Source organism: Cervus elaphus, chromosome 30 (assembly GCF_910594005.1).
Source record: "Cervus elaphus chromosome 30, mCerEla1.1, whole genome shotgun sequence".
Classification (NCBI taxonomy): Eukaryota; Metazoa; Chordata; class Mammalia; order Artiodactyla; family Cervidae; genus Cervus; species Cervus elaphus.
This window is the reverse complement of record NC_057844.1, coordinates 81,866,576-81,889,616: the sequence shown is the minus strand read 5'-3', so window position 1 is coordinate 81,889,616 and position 23,041 is coordinate 81,866,576. Positions and strand designations below refer to the sequence as shown.

Below are 23,041 nucleotides of genomic sequence, written 5' to 3'. Positions count from 1 at the left end.
TTGAAGCCAAGGCTGGAAGCAACCAGTTAGCTCCTGCATCAGCTGCAGCCTCCCAGCACGTACATGGTCCATGCTGCGCATGAAATAGGCAACTAACGCACACCTACTGTGTGTCACAGGGAGCCCTAGTCCGTGCTCTGCGGTGGCCTGACCGGGAAGGACCCAGATGGGCGGCTGACCCACTTTGCTGCACAACAAAAGCTCGCCCAGCAATGTAAAGCAACTGCACTCCAACAAAAGTTAACTCAGAAAGACCACCAGGTGGCTCCCCCCACGGTGTGATAACAGGCTGCAGCTCTATTCTAATGAGAGTTGTGGACGGCTCACTCTGTCACTCTTTAAAGCTCTAAGTTCTGACAGGCTCGCTGGCACTTAGCTGGCTGTCATCCTGTTATCTAAAGACCAAGTGTAAGAGAACGGCTTGTCTCAAGGGTCACGTGACGTGCCACACCGCTGCACCCTTAAGACACTGGCGTGGGCATCGTCGTCTCTGTAAGGAGCTGTCATCTCTCTGTCCCTGGTCCTCAGAACAGGGCCTGCCAGAACAAAGCAGAAAACCACAGTGAGAGCTGCTGAGCTTGGACTTGATGACAAAGGACGGAAGTGCTGCTTCCCACCCATGGGAAAAATAAAGAACGCAGTGTCCATTCAACCGAGGGGCAAAGACGTTATTATGGTTTTAATCAACAACGCTTGTGCCTCTAATGGGCTTACCAGGTGGCTCTAGTGGGAGCCCGTCTGCCAGTGCAGGAGATGTAAGAGATGTGAGTTCGATCCCTGAGTTGGGAAGATCCCCTGGAGAAGGAAATGGCAACCCACTCCAGTATCCTTGCCTGGAGAATCCCATGGACAGAGAAGCCTGGTGGGCTACAGTCCACGGGGTCTCAAAGAGTTGGACACAACTGAAGCAACTTAGCGTTGCGTAGCACATGCCTCTGATACCATAAAGGATTTGTTACCATGTATTATTCATCAGAAGTGTCTTGACAATTTGGCAGAGAAGTAGAAAACTTAGATGTATACCCTGGGCATTTTACTCTAGTATTATAGTTCAAGGCTATGTAAAATGATCAGACTGTAAGAAAGTTCATTTTATTATTGCAAGTTTTCCATATTTTACTTTGGGGTCTATGATACAGTTATGCCCTGATTTTCTTTAGACCTTTATTGTGTGTTTCCATTAAGTGAAGGAGTTACAGTGAGTCCCATTCTATTTAGTTTTATGAAAAAAAAAAAAGAATGCATCTACATTTTTTTAGTTAGTGTACTGGGTTACCTATAATAGTTCTACTGAATGCATTGATATTTTCTAGACATACTCTAGATTCTGGGTTATAACATTCATTAATCAACTGCTCCGTGAATTCCTATGCAAGTCCTATAGAATAAGGAGAGTCTGTTGTACTAACTCCCATTTCCTTGATGAATGCATTATACTTGCCATGCTTAAGGCTAGTCTCAGATTTATCTACAGACTTACCTCCATTTCCTTCTTCAAAAAGTTGATTTCCCAACTTTTTAAATCCATTTCAACATTCTCAACTCACTTCAGTATGAAGCTCCAAACTGAATTTATGTCGAAGTGTTTCCTCGCTGTCTTTTTAAAGCTATAAATTCTAATGGGATCATTGGCACTTTGATGGGAGTTAACAAAGACCTCGTTAAATACGTGGTGTATCTAGAGGACCATGGGACATAATACTGCCGCATTTTCAAGGTGTTGACTGGCTGGCAGTCTAGGGCAGAAGCTGTCGTTTGTCCCCTTCCTTCCCTGACCCTAGAAAAGGCTGCTGAGAAAGCTGCTGTTATATCCCCCCATGGCCGACATGCAGAAGTGGTTTCCATTAAAGGACTTCTTTCCTTTTTTTTTTATTTTTCAATAGACTCATTTACTATCTTGGACCTACAGTGTTATTAAAATGCTGAGCATATTTCCTGTGTCCTCTTGTTCACTTCACGCCTGATTTTTTCCAAAGTTACGCCACGCGCATCATCTGTAAAGCTCCATCTGTGGTCCAAGACCCAGGATTTCAAGGGCCTCTTTGTGCCGTGTGAAATGACATGGCACCTTCATACGAGGAGTCCATCACCGCGAACGCATCTGCAATGTCACAGCTGTCTGTAAAGGAAGGGAAAGCCTTGCCTGACATTTTGGCAATTCTCAGCCGTCCCTGAATAGGTATTAAATACGCTCTTGGTTTTCCCGGTCGGATAAAGAGGAAGGTGCTGGTGTGATGGTTCATCAACTCCAGGATCAGGTGTTTTTCCAAATACTCCCTGGCCTCGCGCTCCCATCACTCATCGCTGGGTTCTTGCTGCCTGACCTTCCTCTCCGATGCCCACGCAGAGCTCCTGACAGCTTGGTCACCAACATGAGTTTTCACTTCTCCCACTTCTATCATTACGAACATTCATTTTGGAAATGCCATACACTGGTTTTGGAAAGGGATGAGCTAGTGTAATCTGACTTCCAGACACTTCTTGCTGTAACCCCAGCCAGAGCAACTCATCTATCTCAAATGATAGGTTCAGAGCAAATTCCTTTTTTTTTTTTTTTTTTAATTGTAGTGTTTTTTGCCATACATTCATATGAATCAGCCATGGGTTTACATGTTTTCCCCATCCTGAACCCCCCTCCCACCTCCCTCCCCATCCCATCCCTCCACCCTCGCGGCTCTGCAGGCCTCCCGAGTCCTACTCATTGGACCACCTCCTGCCTCCCTTTTGTGCGGAAATCCTCCTCTGCCTGCAACCCCACCTTGTGTTGTTTCTCAGCACCCAAACCACGGTATCTGCTTGGAAAGAGAGACTCAGTTCATGAAGTAGGCTTTTTACTTTTTATTTCCATAGGCTTTATTTTCCTCCCATAAGGGAGTTTGCTGATACCTCTGAAGGGATCCATAGGACTTAATACCTTGGAAGCACATCAGAGTTCACAGTCTGAGTCCATGCTCCGCAAGGTCTGAGTCACGCTGACGGGCTCACACGGACCAAAGAGCCAGGCAGTCCAGTGCACACCTTGGAGGCTCAGACAGTAAAGAATCCGCCTGCATGCAGGAGACCCAGGTTCCATCCCTGGGTCGGGAAGATCCCCTGGAGAAGGGCATGGCAACCCACTCCAGTGTTCTCGCCTGGAGAAGCCCATGGACACAGGAGCCTGGCAGGCTGAAGTCCATGGGGTCGCAAAGAGTCAGACATGACTGAACGAATAAGGGCACGCGCGCACACACACACACACACACATACACACAGCATATTTGAAGGCTATGGTGTGAGTTTCCAATAAGAATTCTATGGATGGTCAATTTCTCCTAGGTACACCCGGGGCTCCAAGAATACAGAAGTGTGCACAAGGTCCCATTATGGGAGCCTAAAAAGGGAGGCAGGCAAGCAGTGTGTATGAGTCCACAGGAAGAGAGCATTCCCGGAGCTCCAGAGGGGTGGGCTTAAGATCGGGGTCAGGAGGCTTACAGAGGGTCACGCGGGACGGGTAGGAGCCGCCCAGGCTGTGGGCTGAGTGCGCGAGGTGCGCCGGGTCTCAGGGGTGCAAGCTCTCAGGGGACGAGGCGCATCACCGACCCTGCGCATCACCCTCCACGGCCGCCGCGGGGGGCTGGGGGCGGGTCCGAGGCTGGGGCGCTCAGCTGGGCCAGGTCGCAAAGCTCCGAGTGCAGTTAGGGAGTTTGAACTTCCCCTCCAGCGCCGCGGAGAGGCTCCGGGTGATGTAAAGTGGAGCGCTGATGCCATCGGATGGGTTTCACCTTGGCGGCCCTAACTGCCGGGCGGGGCCCAGCACGGAGCGGAGCGTAGGACTGCAGCGCAGGGGCACGTCCGTGGCTGCGGCGTCGCTAGGCGGGCAAGCGGAATGGCTGGAGCACTGTTGCAACTGTGGCAACCGAAATCCAGAGGTTTGCAGACCTGGTACTCAGGAAGCAGGCTCGCAGGCCCTGGGCCAAAGGGCCTGGGCAAGATGGCTGTGGGGGGAGAGCAGAAGGGGCTGGGTGACCCCCGGATTTCTCACCTCCCGTTTCTCTCTGAAGAGCAGACGCGGGATTCCACTCCGGACTGGCAGAGGCTGAAATGCTAAAGAGCGTGGACACAGACACGCAGAACGCAGCTTGTAGACAGAGCAGCTGAGAGAGAGGGAGAAAGGAGTGCCCTGGAAATACAGATTTAGGCCTCCCTGTTTTAGAGACCGCAGCTGAGTCCTGAGAGTGGGCGATTTACCTGAAAGACCGTGCATTAGAAAGTTCAGAACAGAAGCCCAGGGCACACCGACACTTGGGGAGACAACAGTTACAGCAAAACAACCAATGATGCAGTGGTTGGCGGAGGAGGAAGAAGCCTAGGATGGATAGGAGTCTTCTAATCAGGGGGCCGGCATTTCAAGAAATAGTTTATTAATCAGCGTCAATCATTGCTGCCAAGAGGGCAAATAAGAAAATAGCCCATTTTAAAGCAGCTGGGTTTGTCATCACAGAGGCCAGGTTGCTTAGAAAGAGCAAATCTCCGGACCGTGGTTCCGGCTGACGCCAAACCATAGTGAGATGGGGAGACGAGATAATATGTGGCCTGGACGGCATTGTCTCAGACAACGCAGGGCGTATATTGATGGTGGGAGGAGGGAAAGAAGCTGCCAGGCTGGCCCTGTGTCCCCCAGACGGTGCTGGAGACACTGCCGATCCTCTCTGGTTTCCTTCATTACCGAGATCATCACCGGTTGGGCACATCCTCTCGTCCAGGAAGCCCAGAGTGGATTCGCCTCTTGTCATCACTGCCCATCGAGGGTCTGTGGACCTCCAGGTACCATCCCTGATGGGCAGACGGGCCAGGCCAGCTCTGCCTTTTTATCCCTTACCCATGCCCTCCCTGAAGGCCCAGCGCCCAGGGCTCTGGGCGGGGGCGAGAACAGATGGGGTGGGCTCGCAAACCTAGGACGGCGCCGGGAAGTGAGGGCCGTCTTTCTGAAGTTCAGGGGATTAGACCAAGTGTCATAACAGGATCTGCAAAGTGGGTCACCGAGAGAAAACAGGGAGGCATTTGCATTTTATTTCAGAGATGGAGCCAAGATCCCGCAGGACGAGGTGTGCTCGCTGACACTCTGAGTCTCCGGCGGATCAAGGAGCCTGTCTCCTTAGGCTGCCCGTCTCTAAGCAATCTCAGAGGAGGAGGACTTGGCTCAACCTGCAGGCGGGGTTTGCTTTCTTGTTTTCCTCTTAAAGCACGGCAGTCTTTCCAGTTTCTGGGTGCAGCCTGTGCTTTAGCCAGACACTGACACAGATTGAGACGAAAGACGTTCAGATATGTGAACGTGAAGATGTATTCTGACTTCCTCCTCCACTTAGAATTGTAACAACCTGCCTGGTGCATCAAAGTGCATTAGCCGGAGGCTGTCACCGTGACAGACTACTGCTTGCATAACCCAATTATTCCCCCCCACCCCCCCGCACCCACCCTGCACGCTCAAAACACAGGCCACTCACACATGAGAGCTGACAGCAAAGGAGCTCATAAAATGCATCAACACAGGCTCCCCATGGAGGAAGAGCCAGCCCTTAGTAACACTCATGGGAAAGGGGAAAGAAAGCAACCTTCCTCTAAGGTGACGATGACGACCCCTTTCAATACCTGACATTTTTCTTCATAAGGAAAAACTGTAACCGGCATTGTTTTTTTCAGCCTGCTAACATGTATTTGCAATATAAATTGGTTCCCTTGCTCTAAAACATGGATATAGATTTAGGAGGACTGGGACAAGTATACTTAAATGAGAATCTAAGCCCCATGGGGAAAAATCCGAGTCTTGGGCGTTTTGTGACAGGCGCTCCAGGAGATGAGCCCAGGTCGCTGGGACCTTCCAGAATCAGGACCTGGTGCGCGTTGACATCACGTCTAAGGACGAGGCTGAAAGCCGTGACACACTTGTTGGTGAGCAGAATGGTGGCTGTTTCAGGCTCCTCCTGCTACCCACATAAGGTGCCCCCTCCCAGAGCACGCGGCTTAACCTTACTTCCCACCATCGGGGAGCGGAGGCCTCTCGACTCAGTCATCTCCGGGGATTTCCTCCCAACCATGTTCTGCCTCCAGCCAGTTACAGCCAGAACTTTTAATGAAAACTGAGAATCATCTTTTAAAAAATAATCAGTAAATTCATCAAGAGTCTGGTGTAACAGTCAAGTAGACCACAGTTCCCTGGGGTCCCCACCTCACCTCGCACCATCCAATAGGCCCCAGTAACAGAGGGGATGTATAAAGTGATGCTGGTACAGAGAAGACCCGGGGATCAGCCAGAGGTGGGGGGTGGGCAGGGGTGCTCATTACAGCCCACAGCGCAGAGTTTCAAGGGACGATAAGAAAGTGCGGGTCTGGGATGAAGTGACTTGCAAAAAAGAAAAACAAAACAGGTTTTGACTGGATCAGTGGATGCCTCCCCCAATAATGTGCTGAGTTATTAGAACACTGCCCGGGAGCGCAGAGGTTGGGGGGTTGCCATCGACTGTGATCTTTCCCAGCCCCTCTTCTCACTTGAAAATGAGGGGCTCAGCCGGGCGTTCCATAGGACCTTTCCCCCTGAACTGCCCTCCTCCCCTCAGGGACTCCAGAGACCCAGCCCCTGCCTGTCATCTTCACTTTCCAGTTCTCAGCAGCGCCCCAGCTGCCCCAGGGCCCGGGAAGGGAGTGCTGGGCTGAACTCCATGCAGTTGCTAGGATAATCTCTCTGTAATCGGGTTCTTTATTTGTACAATATTTCCCAAAACTGTCTCAAGGGTTTCATGGGGGAAAATAACAAATGAGAAATGCTCTGGGAGAAAAAAAGAAAACTGGTATGCAACTGTTTAAGTGCAAATGTCCTTCTTACGCAGGCCACTTTAGCAGTCTAGTTTGTCCGTTCCTTTTCTGGACTGTAACTGGGGCATATTTCCTGTTGCCTGCAGGACGGGCGCTGTCAGGCCAAGTGGTACACTCAGCCGAGATTTCCAAGGTGGGGAGCGTGCAGTGGTGGGGGGTGGGGGGTGCTGTCCTCTGGGAGCATAGTTACCTAGCAACAAAACTGCTTCTGGGGAGAGAGGACGTACAAACCCTCCAGGAGAGGGGGGTTAAAAGTAGTTTAACCGCCCGTTTATCACCAGAAGACCTTTACTCTATTTTTGTTCCTTCCGCAAATTATTCTTTAGCATCCTAGAACCATTTACACTATTCAGTGACACCAAGAAAAGTGATGATCCAGTATGTCACTCTGTAGGAGAAGGCGAAGCCGTTACAAAAAAGATTTCTGGCCTTCCTTATACTGCGGCGTTCTTATGAAGGAAGACAAGTGTATTCATTTTTCATCATGGGCTTCTGTCTGAAAATCCGTCTGTTGTTCAGTCACTAAGTCCCGTGCGACTTTTTGCAACCCCAAGGGCTGCAGCACGCCAGGCCTCCCTGTCCATCACCAACTCCCAGAGTTTACTCAAACTCATGTCCACTGAGTCGGTGATGCCATCCAGCCGTCTCATCCTCTGTCGTCCCCTTCTCCTGCCCCCAATCCCTCCCAGCATCAGGGTCTTTTCCAATGAGTCGGTTCTTCGCATCAGGAGGCCAAAGCACTGGATCTTCAGCTTCAGCATCAGTCCTTCCAGTGAACATGCAGGGTTGTTTTGTTTCTCTGGTTTTGTGCCACCACAAAACACCTAACTCTCTCAATGCCCGTCCCTCAAAAAATCCTTAAAGGGGAGCATTGGAAAGTCTCTCAGAGCCACTTATTTTTCTCTCCTTTTCCTGACACAAGATTCCGCCTTACAGGATACTGGCAAGAGTTACCTAGATTCTGTTTGGATTCTGGGTTGTCCACTTATTTCTATTGCTGATTATTATCCCTGTGCTAATGCATGTGCTGGGAATTAGCTGTGGGAAAAAAATGTATGTCAGTTGCTTAGACCAGAGTGTGATACACACTTCCTATTACTCTTGCTATTATTGTTCAGTGTTTATGATCTCTCAGTGTACATTTAACGGCAAACCACCCACTTTTCCAGGTATGACATAGGTAACAAAATCTTACCTGAATAGTATTAACCCTAAAAACAGAAGAATAGAACCAAGCATCAGGGAAATACCTAAGTCACAGCCGTGGCTATGGTGGGATACTTTCATCGTTTTATTGAGACCTAGGTTCAGTTGGTTCCCTTATATTACAGAAAAGCCTGGGTTGTTTTTTTTTTTTTTTTTTCAGCATTTGTTTTCCAAAATACCTATCAACGACAGAGGGTTAGATGAGATCATAGCCCTTTCACATGTCGTTAAGTTAAGCAAATGCTTATCAAATATTCATGCCGATCACAGAGGCTGAAGGTCCAAGATCTGATGAGTGGTCCTAACTTGTGCTCCTCATCACGGGATGAGTGTAAGCCATCTGATTTAGGCTGGGTGTTTCCGAGCTTTCGGACGGAGAGACCCTTAGTGTCTCTGATGTGAGGCATCAATGTCAGGGCCCACTGCTGTCCGCCCAGGGCCTTGGAGTTCAAGCTCAAACCAGCACATCCTGGTTGCCGGGGACTCAGCGCCACCTAGTGTCTATAGCGGGAATAGCTGGCGTCTGCCGGGCTCTTGTCCTTTTATACAAAAAAGCTTCAGTTCAGTTCAGTTCAGTAGCTCCGACTCTCTGCGACCCCATGGACTGCAGAACGCTAGGCCTCCGTGTCCATCACCAACTCCTGGAGTTTACTCAGACTCATGCCCATTGAGTCGGTGATGCCATCCAACCATCTCATCCTCTGTCGTCCCCTTCTCCTCCTGCCTTCAATCTTTCCCAGCATCAGGGTCTTTTCCAGTGAGTCAGTTCTTTGCATCAGGTGGCCAGTGTACTGGAGTTTCAGCTTCAGCATCAGTCCTTCCAATGAATATTCAGGACTGATTTCCTTTAGGGTGGACTGGTTGAATCTCCTTGCAGTCCAAGGGACTCTTGAGTCTTCTCCAACACCACAGTTCAAAAAAGCATCACCTTTTTACAAGCAAAACAGAACATTTTTTTTTTGTCCTTTTATAAAAAAAAAAAAATTTCCTCATGTAAAAGAAATGGCATCACCAATGCAATGGACATGAACTTGGGCAAACTCCAGGGAGCTGGCGATGGACAGGGAGGCCTGGCGTGCCACAGTCCTTGGGGTCGCAAAGAGTCGGACATGACCGAGGGCCTGAACAGCTGCAAGGCCCAGAACCTCACACCTGCAGTAATAACCCTAGTGGATCCACACGGGTGTTTCCTTTCTTGTCTCTCACTGGATTTTGAAAACTTCAGATCCTTCTCAACTTCACAGTTTTTTACTTGAGTTGGGGCTTCCCACGTGGCGCTAGTGGTAAAGAACCCGCCTGCCAATGCAGGAGACGTAAGATGTGGGTAGGATCCCTGGGTTGGGAAGGTCCCCGGGAGGAGGGCAGAGCAGCCCACTCCAGTGTTCCTGCCTGGAGAACCCCATGGACAGAGGAGCCTGGGGGGCTACAGTCCACGGGACCGCAAAGAGTCGGACACGACTGCAGAGGCTTAGCATGCGCACCCCTGACACTCGAACGCCCCCATCACCTGTCGCGTCCTCCAAAGGGCTCCCTAAAGTGTTTCGCTGCTGCTAAGACATCGCCTGCAGCTGGCCTTGTGTCATAGGCTTTCTCCAAGTGCACGACTTCTTAGGAGCCGCTCGAGGCCCCAGCATGCTTCTCCCAGGACAGCATGTCCTCCGTTGGTCAGAACTGTTGTCATCCCACCCTATTTCTGATTCTTCTCTTTTTCAGATCGTCTACAAAGCCTGGCTATGTTCCCAGTACTTCGAAGTCGCGCAGCTGAACTGCAGAAAGACGATCCCTTGCAAGCAATACTGTTTGGAGGTTCAGACGCGGTGTCCGTTCATATTGCCCGACAATGACGAAGTCATCTACGGGGGCCTCTCCAGCTTCATCTGTACAGGTACAGAGCTGGGCGGGCGGGCACCCAGCCCAGGCGGTGGACTCGCGTTGGCACCTGGGGTTTGTTTGCCTGGGAGTCTCCTATTCCTACCCACGAAGCCCTGAAGGTTTGGCCAGGACTGTTCCATGCTTTCCTTCACAGACCCCCCCAAAGGGACCCAAAACTGACTCGGAAATGCCACGCCCTGTCTTGTCTGTCTGTGACCACCATCATTACGTTCGTAAAAGGGTAACATGGCAACATGTCAGCCAACATTAGATTTGTTCCAATTTGACTTAGAGACAGTTGGGTTCCACCTGCCGTATCTTTGTATTAACCTGAGAACAGATGAGGAGAGAAGGGCAGTAAAATTACATTTCTTCTTCAAACCACAATAAGTTGAGGTCAGAATGCCATCACTGAATATTTGGGAATCCACTTCTTTCCCCAACAATCAGTTGCACTTCTGTTCTTTTTCTTTCTTCTCAAAAATGTGCAGAATAAATCCTGAAGTCATTTTGCCCCTAGAGCCTGTGAAATTTTCTGACCAAAAAAGGTGCTAATAAATAAATGCTTATTTACTTAGCTTAAATAAGTATTTAAGTATATACTTGTGAAAGTTGCTCAGTTGTGTCCAGCTCTTAGCGACCCCATGGACTGTAGCCCACAAGGCTCCTCTGTCCATGGGATTCTCCAGGCAAGAATACTGAAGTGGGTTTGCCATTTCCTCCTCCAGGGGATCTTTCCAATTCAGGGATTGAGCCTGTGTTTCCTGCACTGCAGGCAGATTCTTTACCATCTGAGCCACCAGAGAAGCCCAAGTATATACTTAAATAAGTGTGTGTGTGTGTGTCTTCATATACCAAGAATATAAAGAAATGCTCATTTAAGTTACATGTGTGTGTGTGTACATTAGAATAAAATACTAAGGACTAGGAGCAAGTTTATCTCATATTTCCCATTGATGATGTTTTCTTCTTTCATCTAATGACTCAGACGGCAGAACACCAGTAGCAGCTTCAATTTCTGGATATTTATAAGCTTGACACAATTTAGGCATAGCATAAGATGTAAAGGAGAAGAGGAGGTTGCTTTTTAAGATAAATGTTGAGCAGACCGGTGAGTACCATCCACTCCGTCGCGTGATGTAACCATCAGAGCTGTCGTTCCGTTTCCTGTCAAAAAGCGCTCCGCGATGTCCTCCTAACTGGATGGCTCGAGTTGCGACATTGAGTTTTCAAGTTCCGATAAGTGAGACTTTCCCGGATTCTTTCTCGAGCTTTGAGCTCCATGCCTGTCCTCTAGCCGCGCTGTTGTAAGTGATGAGCTTTCAAGAGACGGTCCAGCGAGGCTCTGCCCTGAGGACCTGCGTACCCACGGGAGGACCGCTAGGCTGCCCAGACCTGTGGGAAAATCATCCGGACGGAGGTGAAGAGATGCGGGCTTTCCTTCTGTCTCTACGCTGCATCCCCTCTGAGCCGCTGTCTTCTCAGTAGTGAACTAGGGAGCGCAGCAGCCCCCAGGCGCCTCTGGCTCGAGGATTCCCCAGGGGGCGGGGAGCGTGAGATGCGTCAGGGATGCGGCATCCGCGGGTCGCGGAGGAGGAATGTAAGGCGATTGGCTAGTTGTTGACGTCGCGCCACTCGTTTGATGCTGAGATCACTTTTCACGCAGCTCCTCTCTGCTGGGAGGACCGAGACGGAAAGGGCCGGAGAAACAGGGAAAGATAGTAACGCCTCCTTCCGTTGACTCGCAGCCAGAGTTCACCAGTCACGGGCTATTCAGTCATTTGATTTCTATATAACATTTTCAACAAATGGTCATCAAGATAAAGCCTTCATCTCTTGACTTTGGCGTCAATGAGATGTCCGTGATTTTAAGACTTCTGAGAAACTTCTGGAATTCCATGTGGAGGTGGCACTCTTGTTCATGCACACATACATAGCTTTTTCCCTTCAGAAGGTCAGCAGCTTGACCAGCTTCTCAGAGCCAACAGCAGCCTCAGACCAAGGGGGAGGCACCTGTCTCTGTCCCCAGCTTCCTGGTGTCTTCTCTGTCGGTATGAATCTGAAACCTGGGTTTCAGTGTTCCTTGCGTACTTCTAAGGCCATTAGAAAGCTTCCCGTGGAATTTAATCTCTTTCTGCACAACGTGTGCAGGAAGTCTGTCTTACATTTTTTAATTATCTTTGAGTTTTTGGAAGTCAGATGTTTCATCTGCATCATCAAGGAACACAGACTGGGAAAGAGAGAGCTGTCCTTCCTCAGGTCCGGGGAAAATGTCACCGACTTTAGGAGGTTCCTGGGAGAATCTCATCACTGAATCTTTGGGAACCAGCCTCTTCTTTCCCCACTGTCAGTTCAGCTTGTTTTTTTTTTTTTTTTCCTTCTCAAAAATGTATAGAATAAAATTTTGAAGGCATTTTGCCCCCAAGTCTTGTAAGATTTTTTGGACGAAAATGTACTAACTTTCAGATTGATCTTCTTTTCTAAGCTGTGATCCTGGCCTCCTGGAAGAATTCTTATGTGTCCGGATCACTGGCAGCCATCCTTTTCCACTTTGCATCACAGAGGCCCCTCAAGTTTTGTTGCTTTTTTGTTGTTCAGTCGCTAAGTCACATCTGACTCTTTACCATGGCCTGCAGCACGCCAGGCCTCCCAGTCCTTTGCTATCTTCCAACATCAGGGTATTTTCCAGTGAGCTGGCTCTTTCCACCAGGTGGCCAAAGTATTGGAGCTTCACCATCAGTATTCAGGGTTGATCTCCTTTAGGACGGACTGGTTTGATCTCCTCGCTGTCCCAGGGACTCTCAAGAGTCTTCTCCAGCACCACAGTTCAAAAGCATCAATTCTTCAGTGCTCAGCCTTCTTTATGGTCCAGTTCTTTGTTGCTGGACCTGAATAAGACACAGATTTCTGCTGATGAGAACCACTTGCTTCTATGTCCCTACTGACCAGGGTCCCAGACACTGGGGCCCCCAGAATGTTTCCTTCTGGGTAGAAGGGTGCTCTCAGGGCCCACCAGGAAGACCCCACCCCGGAGCCCAGTGGCTGCTCGCGTTGGTAAGGAAACTACTGAGGCTTTTGCATATAAAGTCTCTTTATACACATATATAATACATAAAGAGACTTTTGCATGTATTTTGCATATAAATGTGTTCCCAAACTTTGTCACACAATCTCTTACAGATAGATATGAAGATACAAAGAATTCACCTTTTAGGTAAATTTGGAGTGAAAGCAGAATCATCTCACCCACCTTTATGCATTTTGAATAAAGTGTCTTCTGTGCTCTGGCAGAATTAGACTCAAGCTAGTCCAATAATGGGAGTCTTTTTCCTCATTCTCCAGTCGGCCGCATATAACCTGAGACCCCTCTGCCCCCAACCCCGGGAGGCAGGCTCACAGGCGGGTTCCAGTTCTTTCTCAATGAGATGGGTGAATGACAACAACAAATCTCAGCTCCATTGAAAGGATTTCCCCAAGTAGACTGGTCTTCGCCTTGCCTCCAGTAATTCCTCTTCTTTAAAAAGATTAATAAATGGTTTTGTTTCCATTCTATAGGCTGGAAAATAGCATAATTTACCATCAGAAGTTGAAAGAATAGTGTTTCCTTCAGATTCGCTATAATTAATCACATGATCCTCCTACTAATATGGATCCAATACATCCAGTTTGGAGGCTTCCGGAAGGAAAGTGATTCCCTCTAAAAGTCAAGCTCAAAAAAGTACCCAGTGAGCACGTGACTGCAAAAGGCTCGCTGGCCAGATGCGGTCTAGGGAGGGTCCACTATGTTCAAGCTGCTTCTCCGTGGAGACGGACCAGTGGTGTGATGATGTCTTCTTCCCAGTGTCCATTGCATCCAGTCTTTCAGAGATGTGGGACTGCAGGATTCCAGTGGTCCCTTTCACACAGGCTTTTACTGGATATATACTGATGCTTAGAATTTCTGTCCTCTGCCCAAAAAAAAATGCATCTCAGCCCTTGGGATCAGGGAGCCAGTTAGAGGGCTCAGAACAGACAAGATTCCTTTAAGTTGTTTTAAATATTTAAAAATCCTTTAATCGGGGAGTTATTTAAAATTTTGAAAAGTTATTAGATGCCATCTTTAATGCATCATTTCTTAAGAGGCACGTAACTTACCCATGTCCTACATGGGAATGTCTTAAATTTCTATTTTTTGGTCATCCTTAGCAAACTGGTAGCTTATTTAAAAAAGCAACGAAATATCTGAGAATGCATGTCCACTGCCGTGATGTCTTTCACTGAGGCTGTTACTGAAGGTCAAAATCAAATGTTCTGACCACAGAACTAGAGGAGAGAAGGGCGTCCTCGGATGTTAAGTTCTGCTTCTGTCTTAGGAGACGAAGGAAAACGAAGGAAAAACTCTTTGCCTGGAGATCTCTCCTGGCTTTCCTGTTAGAGAAGAAAACTGACACGTTGCTGAAGCAGCGTTTGAGAAATTAACCGGGGAGAAACTCCGAGGTGCTGTCAGGGTGAAGCCTGTCATTGGATGGCAGGCTTTATTGAGTTAAAACTTTTCAGAGTGGGCTCTGCTCTCAAGCTGGGTTCACACGACCGCTCTGCTATTTTAGAAACTGTTTCTTCATCTTCAGAGTGAGGGGGTGGAGTCGTTCATGGCTTCTATGCTGTCAACCCATCATCCTGCTAATCAGGTGGGGATCCCCCCCACACACACACGCGGTCGCCTTCTCCCTGAATCCCCTAGAGGAAGCCGTTGATTGCTTACCTGGGCTGGGGAACCAGCATCAGCCACCCAGAAGCAGCAGCGCCGCGCGGCTGAGGTGCTATGGTAACACACATTATGAAAATTGCCTCTTGATTGATGGATAAAAGAGACTCGACAGGATCCGCTGCCGTATTTTTCATAGATGAATTATTGAAAAGGAAAAAAAAAGAAAAAAGTAAAAGTCGATCTACTGGGGGTTACTGACAACGGAGATAAAACATATTTGAGAATTCTGTGTAAATTCTGCATTTCATTTTTTGAGCTGTGACAAGGAGGAGGTTGTGTTTCTGCCGGTCGGGAAAACACGGTGGGCTGTTGGCGCGTGCTTAGGCTGACAGGTCTGATTATGATGTGACGGGTGCTGGGCGCCCCCTGGTGGCACCGACGTGCCCCTGCAGGGGACCTAAAGCCGATAATGGCCCGCAGGCCGGGGAAATTCAATAATCAGTGGAGAGACAATGATGGAGAAGAATACTTGGATATGCATGTCGATCACATCACAAAGGGATTTTTTTTTTTTTAATGTTTCATGTCATTCACAGGAGAGAGTTCACAACTGTGAAAAAACCTTTCCCAAATCGTGTCCTGACATGACTGCAGAATTGATCAAAGATTTTTTAGAAAGATGACGTAACAGATTTTCTCACCAAAGGAGTATTTTAGTAGAACAATCTGATACCCAGAGATCTCTTCATTGGGACATCTATGATATTTTTAATTTCTGTACTTTCTCTAGCGTGTGAATATGTTTCATGATTTTTCTAAAACTTGTTTCTGCCCCACCCCACCCCAGACCCTGGAAGAAAGAATAATAAAATACCACTTAGTTATAAGACCATGTATTACAAAAAAAAAAACAACTTTATATACATACTTAGATCAAAAGGGGAGTGTAGCATGGGAAGGAAGATAGCATGATCAGGATAGTGAAAGTCTTTCAGTCATGTCCAATTCTTTGTGACCCTATGAACTATACAGTCCATGGAAATCTCCAGGCCAGAATACTGGAGTGGGTAGCCTTCCCCTTCTCCAGGGGAATCTTCCTGACCCAGGGATCCAACCCAGGTCTCCCGCATTGCAGGCGGATGCTTTAGCAGCTGAGCCACAAGGGAAGCCCATGATCAGGCTAGAATAAGAAATATGAAAACAAGTTATTTTAAAAAACCCTGGGCGGCATGTAATACCTTCATGTGTTTGGGACACCGTCTTCCATGAAAACTCTGCACTCTTGGATTAAATGCACATACTTAGATCTGAGTTCAGGTCCTCATACTTAAGATCATCTTCCCCGACATCCACCTCTGTGTGTTTCCCCAGCAGCTCAAGTTTGCCTCGAGCAAGGAGGCTAATGCCGGGGAAGAGCCTGGAGTGGAAATTCGGTTGCTGGATTCTGCCTGTGGCTAGGAGTTTTGGAAAGTTGCACCCACTGGGTTTCTGTTTCTTCCTCGCTACTAGCGGCAGGCAGCGCTGGGCCTCCAGCACTCTGGCTGGAGTTGGCCCTGGTTGCCGAGGGCCAAATCTGAGTTAGACGGGCAGTCTGCGACCATGTCACCCTGAGCGTGCCGATCCTGTCTGAGTCAGACGGGCAGGATGAGGGCGAAGCGCTCTGGCTGCAGACACCTCAGGGCCATCCTTTTGGGTGTTGGTGGAAGACGGCCTCTGGCTGCAGGTCCCCCTGGATGATGCTGCCTGGAAAACCAGGCAGGACTGGTGGTAAACTCATCTGCCTGCAGGCGTGCTGGCCGTACGTACCCTCCCAAGTCTGCACACCTCCACAAACTCGGGAGACCTTCTGACATAGTCCAAGTGGTGCTTCTGCCTTTTCTGCCTCTACTTTGCCTGATCCAAGAGGAGCACAGAAGGGATTAGACCAGGGAGAGTTGAGGAGCCCGTGCCTGGTGCTTTGGCATGGCCCCGGGTAGAATCAGCACGAGGTGTGCCGGGTCTGTGTGGCAGGGAGCTCGGGGCTCGCCGTCCCAGGGGACGGAGGGGCGAAGCCTGCAGCCACTTCCTGGCCTGTCCCCAGGTCAGTGAGCAGAAAGCTGTCCTCTCTTTAACATGCCCTGGCGAGGACCCTAGTAACATCTCACAGCTGCGACCCCGTGGACTGTAGCCCGCCAGGCTCCTCTGTCCATGGGATTCTCCAGGCAAGAATACGGGAGTGGGTTATCATTTCCTTCTCTAGGGGATCTTCCCGACCCAGGGATTGAACCCAAGTCTCCTGCATTGCAGGCAGATTCTTTACCGACGGAGCCACCGGGGAAGTCCCTGTTAACCTGTGGCCTCACTGAAACTTGCTGGCCTGGGCAGGAACATCACGTCCTCTCTGAGCTCCCGAGGATGGATGGCAGTCTTCTGCTGAAGGCAGACGATTGAATGCTGCCCTGGAAGGACCAGAGCAGGGCCCCCTGGGCAGTCAGGTGGTGGGTCTGAGCCCAGGTGGACATTGAATCAAAACGTTTAGAGAGCTTCCCAAGAACGAGGGGGAAGGTGAAATACACACCCTTCTGCAGGTTCCCCAGAAACCTGCCTGACTGAAGCGACACAGAGGTGTTGATGGCTGATATGTAGCAGTCAGAGCAGCAAGGCAGAGGAAGGGCTTTAATTCTGGAAATTAAAGTTTATCTGAAAGGATGAAAGTGTCAATCACTCAGTCGTGTCTGACTCTTTGCGACCCCAAGGACTATAGCCCGCCAGGCTTCTCTGTCCCTGGGATTCTCCAAGGAAGAATACTGGAGTGGGTTGCCATTTCCTCCTCCAGTGGGTCTTCCCAACCCAATGGGTCTCCTGCATTGCAGGCGGATTCTTTACTGGCTGTGGCATCAGGGAAGCCCTATAGCTTTGGGCAAAGAGGGATCTCCCAGAACAAATGAGACTTTTTCCAGTGAAGGTGCTTACTAACTGTGTCTGCAGTTAAACATCTCTGCAGTCAAGCCTCTGTGAAGCGTTTGTCTCCACCTACTAGCTGTCCTGGGTACCAAGCTGCTCTGGACATTCCGCTGATCTCCCGTGACTCCGTCAATCTTGGAGCATGCCTGAGTCACAGATGTCGTGTAGTCTGATGCTGCTTTTGCACTGGGTTAAGCAGAGCTGCCACCCCCTAACCCGCCCCCGAAACATGTTACGGCAGAAGCTGGGATAGACCCACGTTTCCCCGCTGTTAGTCCAGTGTTTGCGTCACTAGTGAAGCAGGAAGTGACCAGTCGATCGGTCTGTCTGGAAATGAGCCCGGAAGCAAAGGTCTGCTTTCTGGCCTCCAGCAGGCCAGGGTCCCTCTGTAGGGAGAGAGAGGAGGGACACACATCTGTGGTGTGTGTGATGCCGTCTCCAGCAGTTCAACACACACACCCTGATTTCACAACATCGCGTACCTTAAAAATGAACATCACACGTACTTTCTACCTAGACCATCCTTTCTGCTTAAAGAAAGGAGAACTGTCTGGCACTGTTCTCTGGAGAAGTCTGTGCTTAGAAGGCTAGTTTTTTTCAGTCTGATTAGTAAACAAGCCTTTTAGACTGCACATATACAGACCTACACGTATATTACTGTGAAGGGTAAAGACACGGACCCAAGGCGTCACCGACTCAATGGACATGAGTGTGAGCACCATCACTGCGGGAGATGGTGAAGGACAGGGAAGCCTGGCATGCTGCAGTCCACCGGGTCGCAAAGAGTCGGACAGGACTGAGCGACTGAACAGCAAAGGCCTCTAAAATGTTTGCCTAAATAATCGTGGCTCTATGCGTGAGTGTCTGCTTTGTGTTCAGTCTATTTGAGTCCCATGAGGAAATGATGCATTCGACCCATTTTAAAAAGGTAAAAGGAATCAATTCTTCTCAGTTTTGAAATCTTGCCTTTTTGGTGGCCTGGCTTGAGATTACCAGATGAGATGGCCATTTTAGTCGTAATTGCTAATGTATCAGATCGTCATAGCGTTTACTGTCATGTTTAATGTGAAGTTTTCTTCAAATTAGTAAAAATGTAGGAGGTCACTTCTTTTACCCATGATGCAGTTATTGTTCAAAGTCATTTTTAAGATATTCTTTTTGGGGGCGTGAATAATTTTCATATTCTACAGCATTCTCTTCATTCGTTGGAGATTTATGTGAACGCGTCTGTTGTTTATCACTTCCCTGGTAGCTCAGCTGGTAAAGAATCCGCCCGTAATGCAGGAGACACAAGTTGGATTCCTGGGTGGGGAAGATCCCTGCAGAAGGGACAGGCTACCCACTCCAGTATTCTTGACCTTCCCTGGTGGCTCAGTCGGTAAAGAATCCGCCTGCAATGCAGGAGACCTGGCTTCGATCCCCTGGTCGGGGAGATCCCCTGGAGGAGGGCGTGGCAACCCACTCCAGTATTCTTGCCTGGAGAATCCCATGGAGAGAGGAGCCTGGCGGGCTGTAGTCCATGGGGTCAAAAAGCGTCAAACATGACTGAGCAACTCACACACACACACACACACACACACACACACACGGAGGTAATAAGGTTCAGACGAGGTCATCAGAACAGGCCCTCACCCAGTGCTGACTGGCAGGCATGTTATCTTGCTTGGACTGCCGTAACGAGATGCCACAGATGGGGGTTTAACCAACAGAAGGTGTCATCCCTCAGTCCCGGAGGCCAGGCTTCCCAGGTCAAGGTGCGGGCAGGCCCCGTTCCTCCAGAGGCCTCTCTCCCCGGGCCTGCGCACGCTCTTCCCATTGTGTGTGCACCCAGGGGCTTCCTGCGTGTCCAAGCTTCCTCTTTTCCTAGGAGCCACCCTGGCCTCGGGCCCACTCCAAAGGGCTCCTTCTAGCAGAATCTTTGCTTTCAAGGGCCTCTCTCTAAATACACAGTCAGGGGAGCTAAAATTTAGGGCTCTGACACCTCAACTCATCTCACGGCAGCGTCCTTGTCCAACGGTGCTGTTCGGACCCGCAGCGTACCTGGAGGGAACACGGTGTGGACGGAGGCAGGGAAAACCGCCACCTGCGCCCCAGCTAATCCCCTGGTCTCCGCCAGCCGCCTCCAAAACCGTGAGGCCATCAAGTCCTGACGTGTAAGCCGCCCAGCGCCTTGTCCCGGTGGCTCTGCACGACACCTGGTGGTCTGGGACTAGAACAAACGCATTCAGTATTGTTTGTTCGAGAACAGAATAAGGCCTCACCCTTCCATGGAGACAGATTCTGTGCACTTCAGAACTTCTGGGGGATTAGAGCAGAAGACGCGATAAAAAGGAATTATAAAGGCCAGGAGAGAACTCAGCCAAGAGGATTTGGAGGCTAATAATTATGCAGAGAGAGTAATGATGAAGAAGAAAGAGTATTAGCCAATATGGCTCAGTTTTAATTATACAAGTAAATTATTCTCATCAATTTCATGAGTCTCCCTTTGAAGGAATTTAAAACCACATTCAGTTTGCAAAGCTGTTGTGTATGCTGTGTCCATGGTTTTCAAGCCTTCCTATTCAGATTTTAAACCTGAATCTGCAAACTTTTCATCTCAGGAAACTACAGTTAGCGACTTTTTAGTTTGGAAAATCTAATCGCTCTACTTTCTGCTCAGCATTGCTGCTGACCTCAAACTGCTCTAAAAAAGAAGTCCTGATGAAAAGGAGGCAAAAGCTAGGTAAATAAATGTCCTATCTCTAGATAAGCTGTCTTCCTTTTGGAAATGTGTTTGTTCTCATTGTTTCCAGCCCACTCTTGTGGTCTCAGGGGGAAATGCAGGCACACTTTTTATATTACAGTTTTATGAGATTTATGGACAGCTTTCAAATTTCCAGTCTCAACCCTTACAAAAAGAATGGCTTGTATCCCTGTTCTTTTCTGTTGTTCTTTTTGCTCCACTTAAAACATGTGGAGCATCGGGGAAAGCATGAAATGTATTAAAAATCATGAGCTCCATCAATTAACAGGAAAGAAGCAATCATATGAACGTATCATTAGGGAAACTCCCACGCGTGGAGCCCGATGGAGGTTTAGAGCCGAAAGGACGTGAGCTGCTAATGAGCTCTTGACGGCGAGTTCCGTGCTGGCTGTTGGGTCTGGGCTGTAAGGAGGCCTGAGCTCCGGACTGTTCATGGACCCAGGGGTCACCTAGAAAGGTCTGAGCAGTGAGGAAGCAGGCAGGGGCTTCCCTCAGCTGTATGCATCCAACATGACCACTCAACGGTTGAACCGAGCAGAAAAGACCACTAAAGAAGAGAGGAACCAGGCTTCTCCCCAGGTTCACGCTAGAGTCATCCGTACGCGCGCAGGCGTCTGACTCCCCGAGCAGCACAGGTTTTCTGCCGTCTTCTTCCTGCTCACCAGAACTGCACTTCGTATCCGGAGTGGCCAACCTGCCCTCAACCGTGACCTTCTCATCACATGCCGGGTGTTTTTTTTTCCTCTTTGATATCTCCTCTTGATATCTGTCTAATTCTTAATTTAATGCATAATCCTTTCTTCCTTCCTCCCCTCCCTTCTTCCCTTTCTCTCTGCCATCACTCATGCATATTTTCCTTTTCCTGCATCTTTGTTTTCTTGTGGGAAAGAAAAGGCCCAAGGAATCTGCTTTTATAGCACATGAGGTTATGCTGTATTGCCTCTGATAGATACATGCTTCAAAAACTCACTTTTACTATTCATCATATCTTCTCAGCTTAATATTTTTCCAGTTTACTATATATATTATATATATAATATATTATATATACTTCTATATATTTGTAACTGTATATATATATATATATATGTGTGTGTGTGTATATATATATACTTCTCTATGGGCTTCCCAGGTGGCATTAGTGGTAAAGAACCCACCTTCCAATGCAGGAGACAGAAGAGACGCAGGTTCAGTCCCTGGGTCGGGAAGATTCCCCTGGAAGAGGAAATGGCAACTCACCCCAGTATTCTTGCCTGGAGAATCCCATGGGCAGAGGAGCCTGGCAGGCTGCACTTTATGGGGTCACTAACAGTTGGAATACTCCTGAACACACACACACACACAACTTTCTATATGTATTTTTAAATGTAATCAACAGAAACCAGAATACATGCCTTTGTTGTTATCAGAGAACAGATACTCTGTGTCTCTCACAGAAGATTCATAACTGAGTGTTAGATGCTGTTATCCCCCGACCCACACCCCACAAAAGACCAGTTCTCAGGGATTTTATCTCTGTCACTTCACACTTCTTGACTAATTAGCGATCATTGTCAGAGTCCAAACCTCAGGGAGCAACAGCTGGGAAGCATGACAGAGAGATAATCCAAGGGCCATTGGATGAAATCAACCAAACCTGCTGCTCTACCTGACGTTGTAACTGAGAGAATAAACAGCTAATACACCTGATACCTTTGGACAGCAAGGAGACGCAACCAGCCCATCCTAAAGAAAATCAACCCTGAATATTCACTGGAAGGACTGATGCTGAAGCTCCAGTACTTGGGCCACCTGACGCGAAGAACTGACTCATTGGAAAAAACCCTGATGCTGGGAAAGATTGATGGCAGGAGGAGAAGGGGTTGACAGAGGATGAGATGGTTGGATGGCATCACCAACTCAATGGACATGGGTTTGAGCAAACCCAGGGAGATAGTGAAGGACAGGGAAGCCTGGCATGCTGCAATCCTGGGGTCACAAAGAGTCAGACATGACTTAGAGACTCAACAACAACAACATACCTGATACCGTCCTTTGTCAAACGACATGTCAGAATCTCAGTCTGTCGAAAATATGTGACTCTAAGATGTGACCTTATTTTTTACATAACTCTGCCTTCTAACAAGCCATATGCTCTTTAAATGGACCTATAGCTCATTCCCCAAACACCCACCTTCCTGTCATCAATCTCATTCCTTCCAATATTTTTATAATTCCTTTTTTAAAAATTGCTGTCTTATATACTTTATTTTCACTTGAATGCCCTGCTTCAAATGTCAAAAGCATTGAAAGTCAATTCAGTTCACATCTGACAAATAAAGATAATCATTCTAGTTAATATTCTTTTCATTAAATTTAATATTGGCTCTCACATATTGAAACTGATTTTCTTACTTCATCCACTAACAATTCTAGAATGTTAGCTTTTCATTAGAGTCCTAGTATTACAAACTAAGTTTTGGCATTTGTTTTGAGTAAAAACATTTTGATGAAAATCAAAACTATTTTTGTTCACATTTAATGCTTCAAAAACTGGTGATCACATTAAGAAAATACTTTCCCCCTACCTCACTGAAAAGAAAGCACATATTTGAAGTCAGGGTCTATTTACGAGGTGTGTTCATGTCTTGAAGCCATAAATGTGTGTGTGTGTGTGTGTGTGTGTGTGTGTGTAGGCGGAGAGTACACACACATTGGGATGGTTTGAGCATGTTCTGTGATTACACAGAGAGTCTGTTTTT

General features: G+C 48.3%; 1 protein-coding gene across 2 annotated transcripts in view; it reads left to right on the top strand.

Annotated features, from left to right (window-relative positions):
• The window catches only part of NALF1 (NALCN channel auxiliary factor 1), a 583,754-nt gene that overhangs the window by 546,246 nt on the left and 14,467 nt on the right, over positions 1-23,041 (top strand). For both annotated transcript variants that reach the window (XM_043892399.1, XM_043892400.1), the window contains exon 2: positions 9,769-9,940. In XM_043892399.1, coding sequence (XP_043748334.1) covers positions 9,769-9,940 — 172 coding nt within the window. The remainder of the gene's footprint in view (positions 1-9,768; positions 9,941-23,041) is intronic.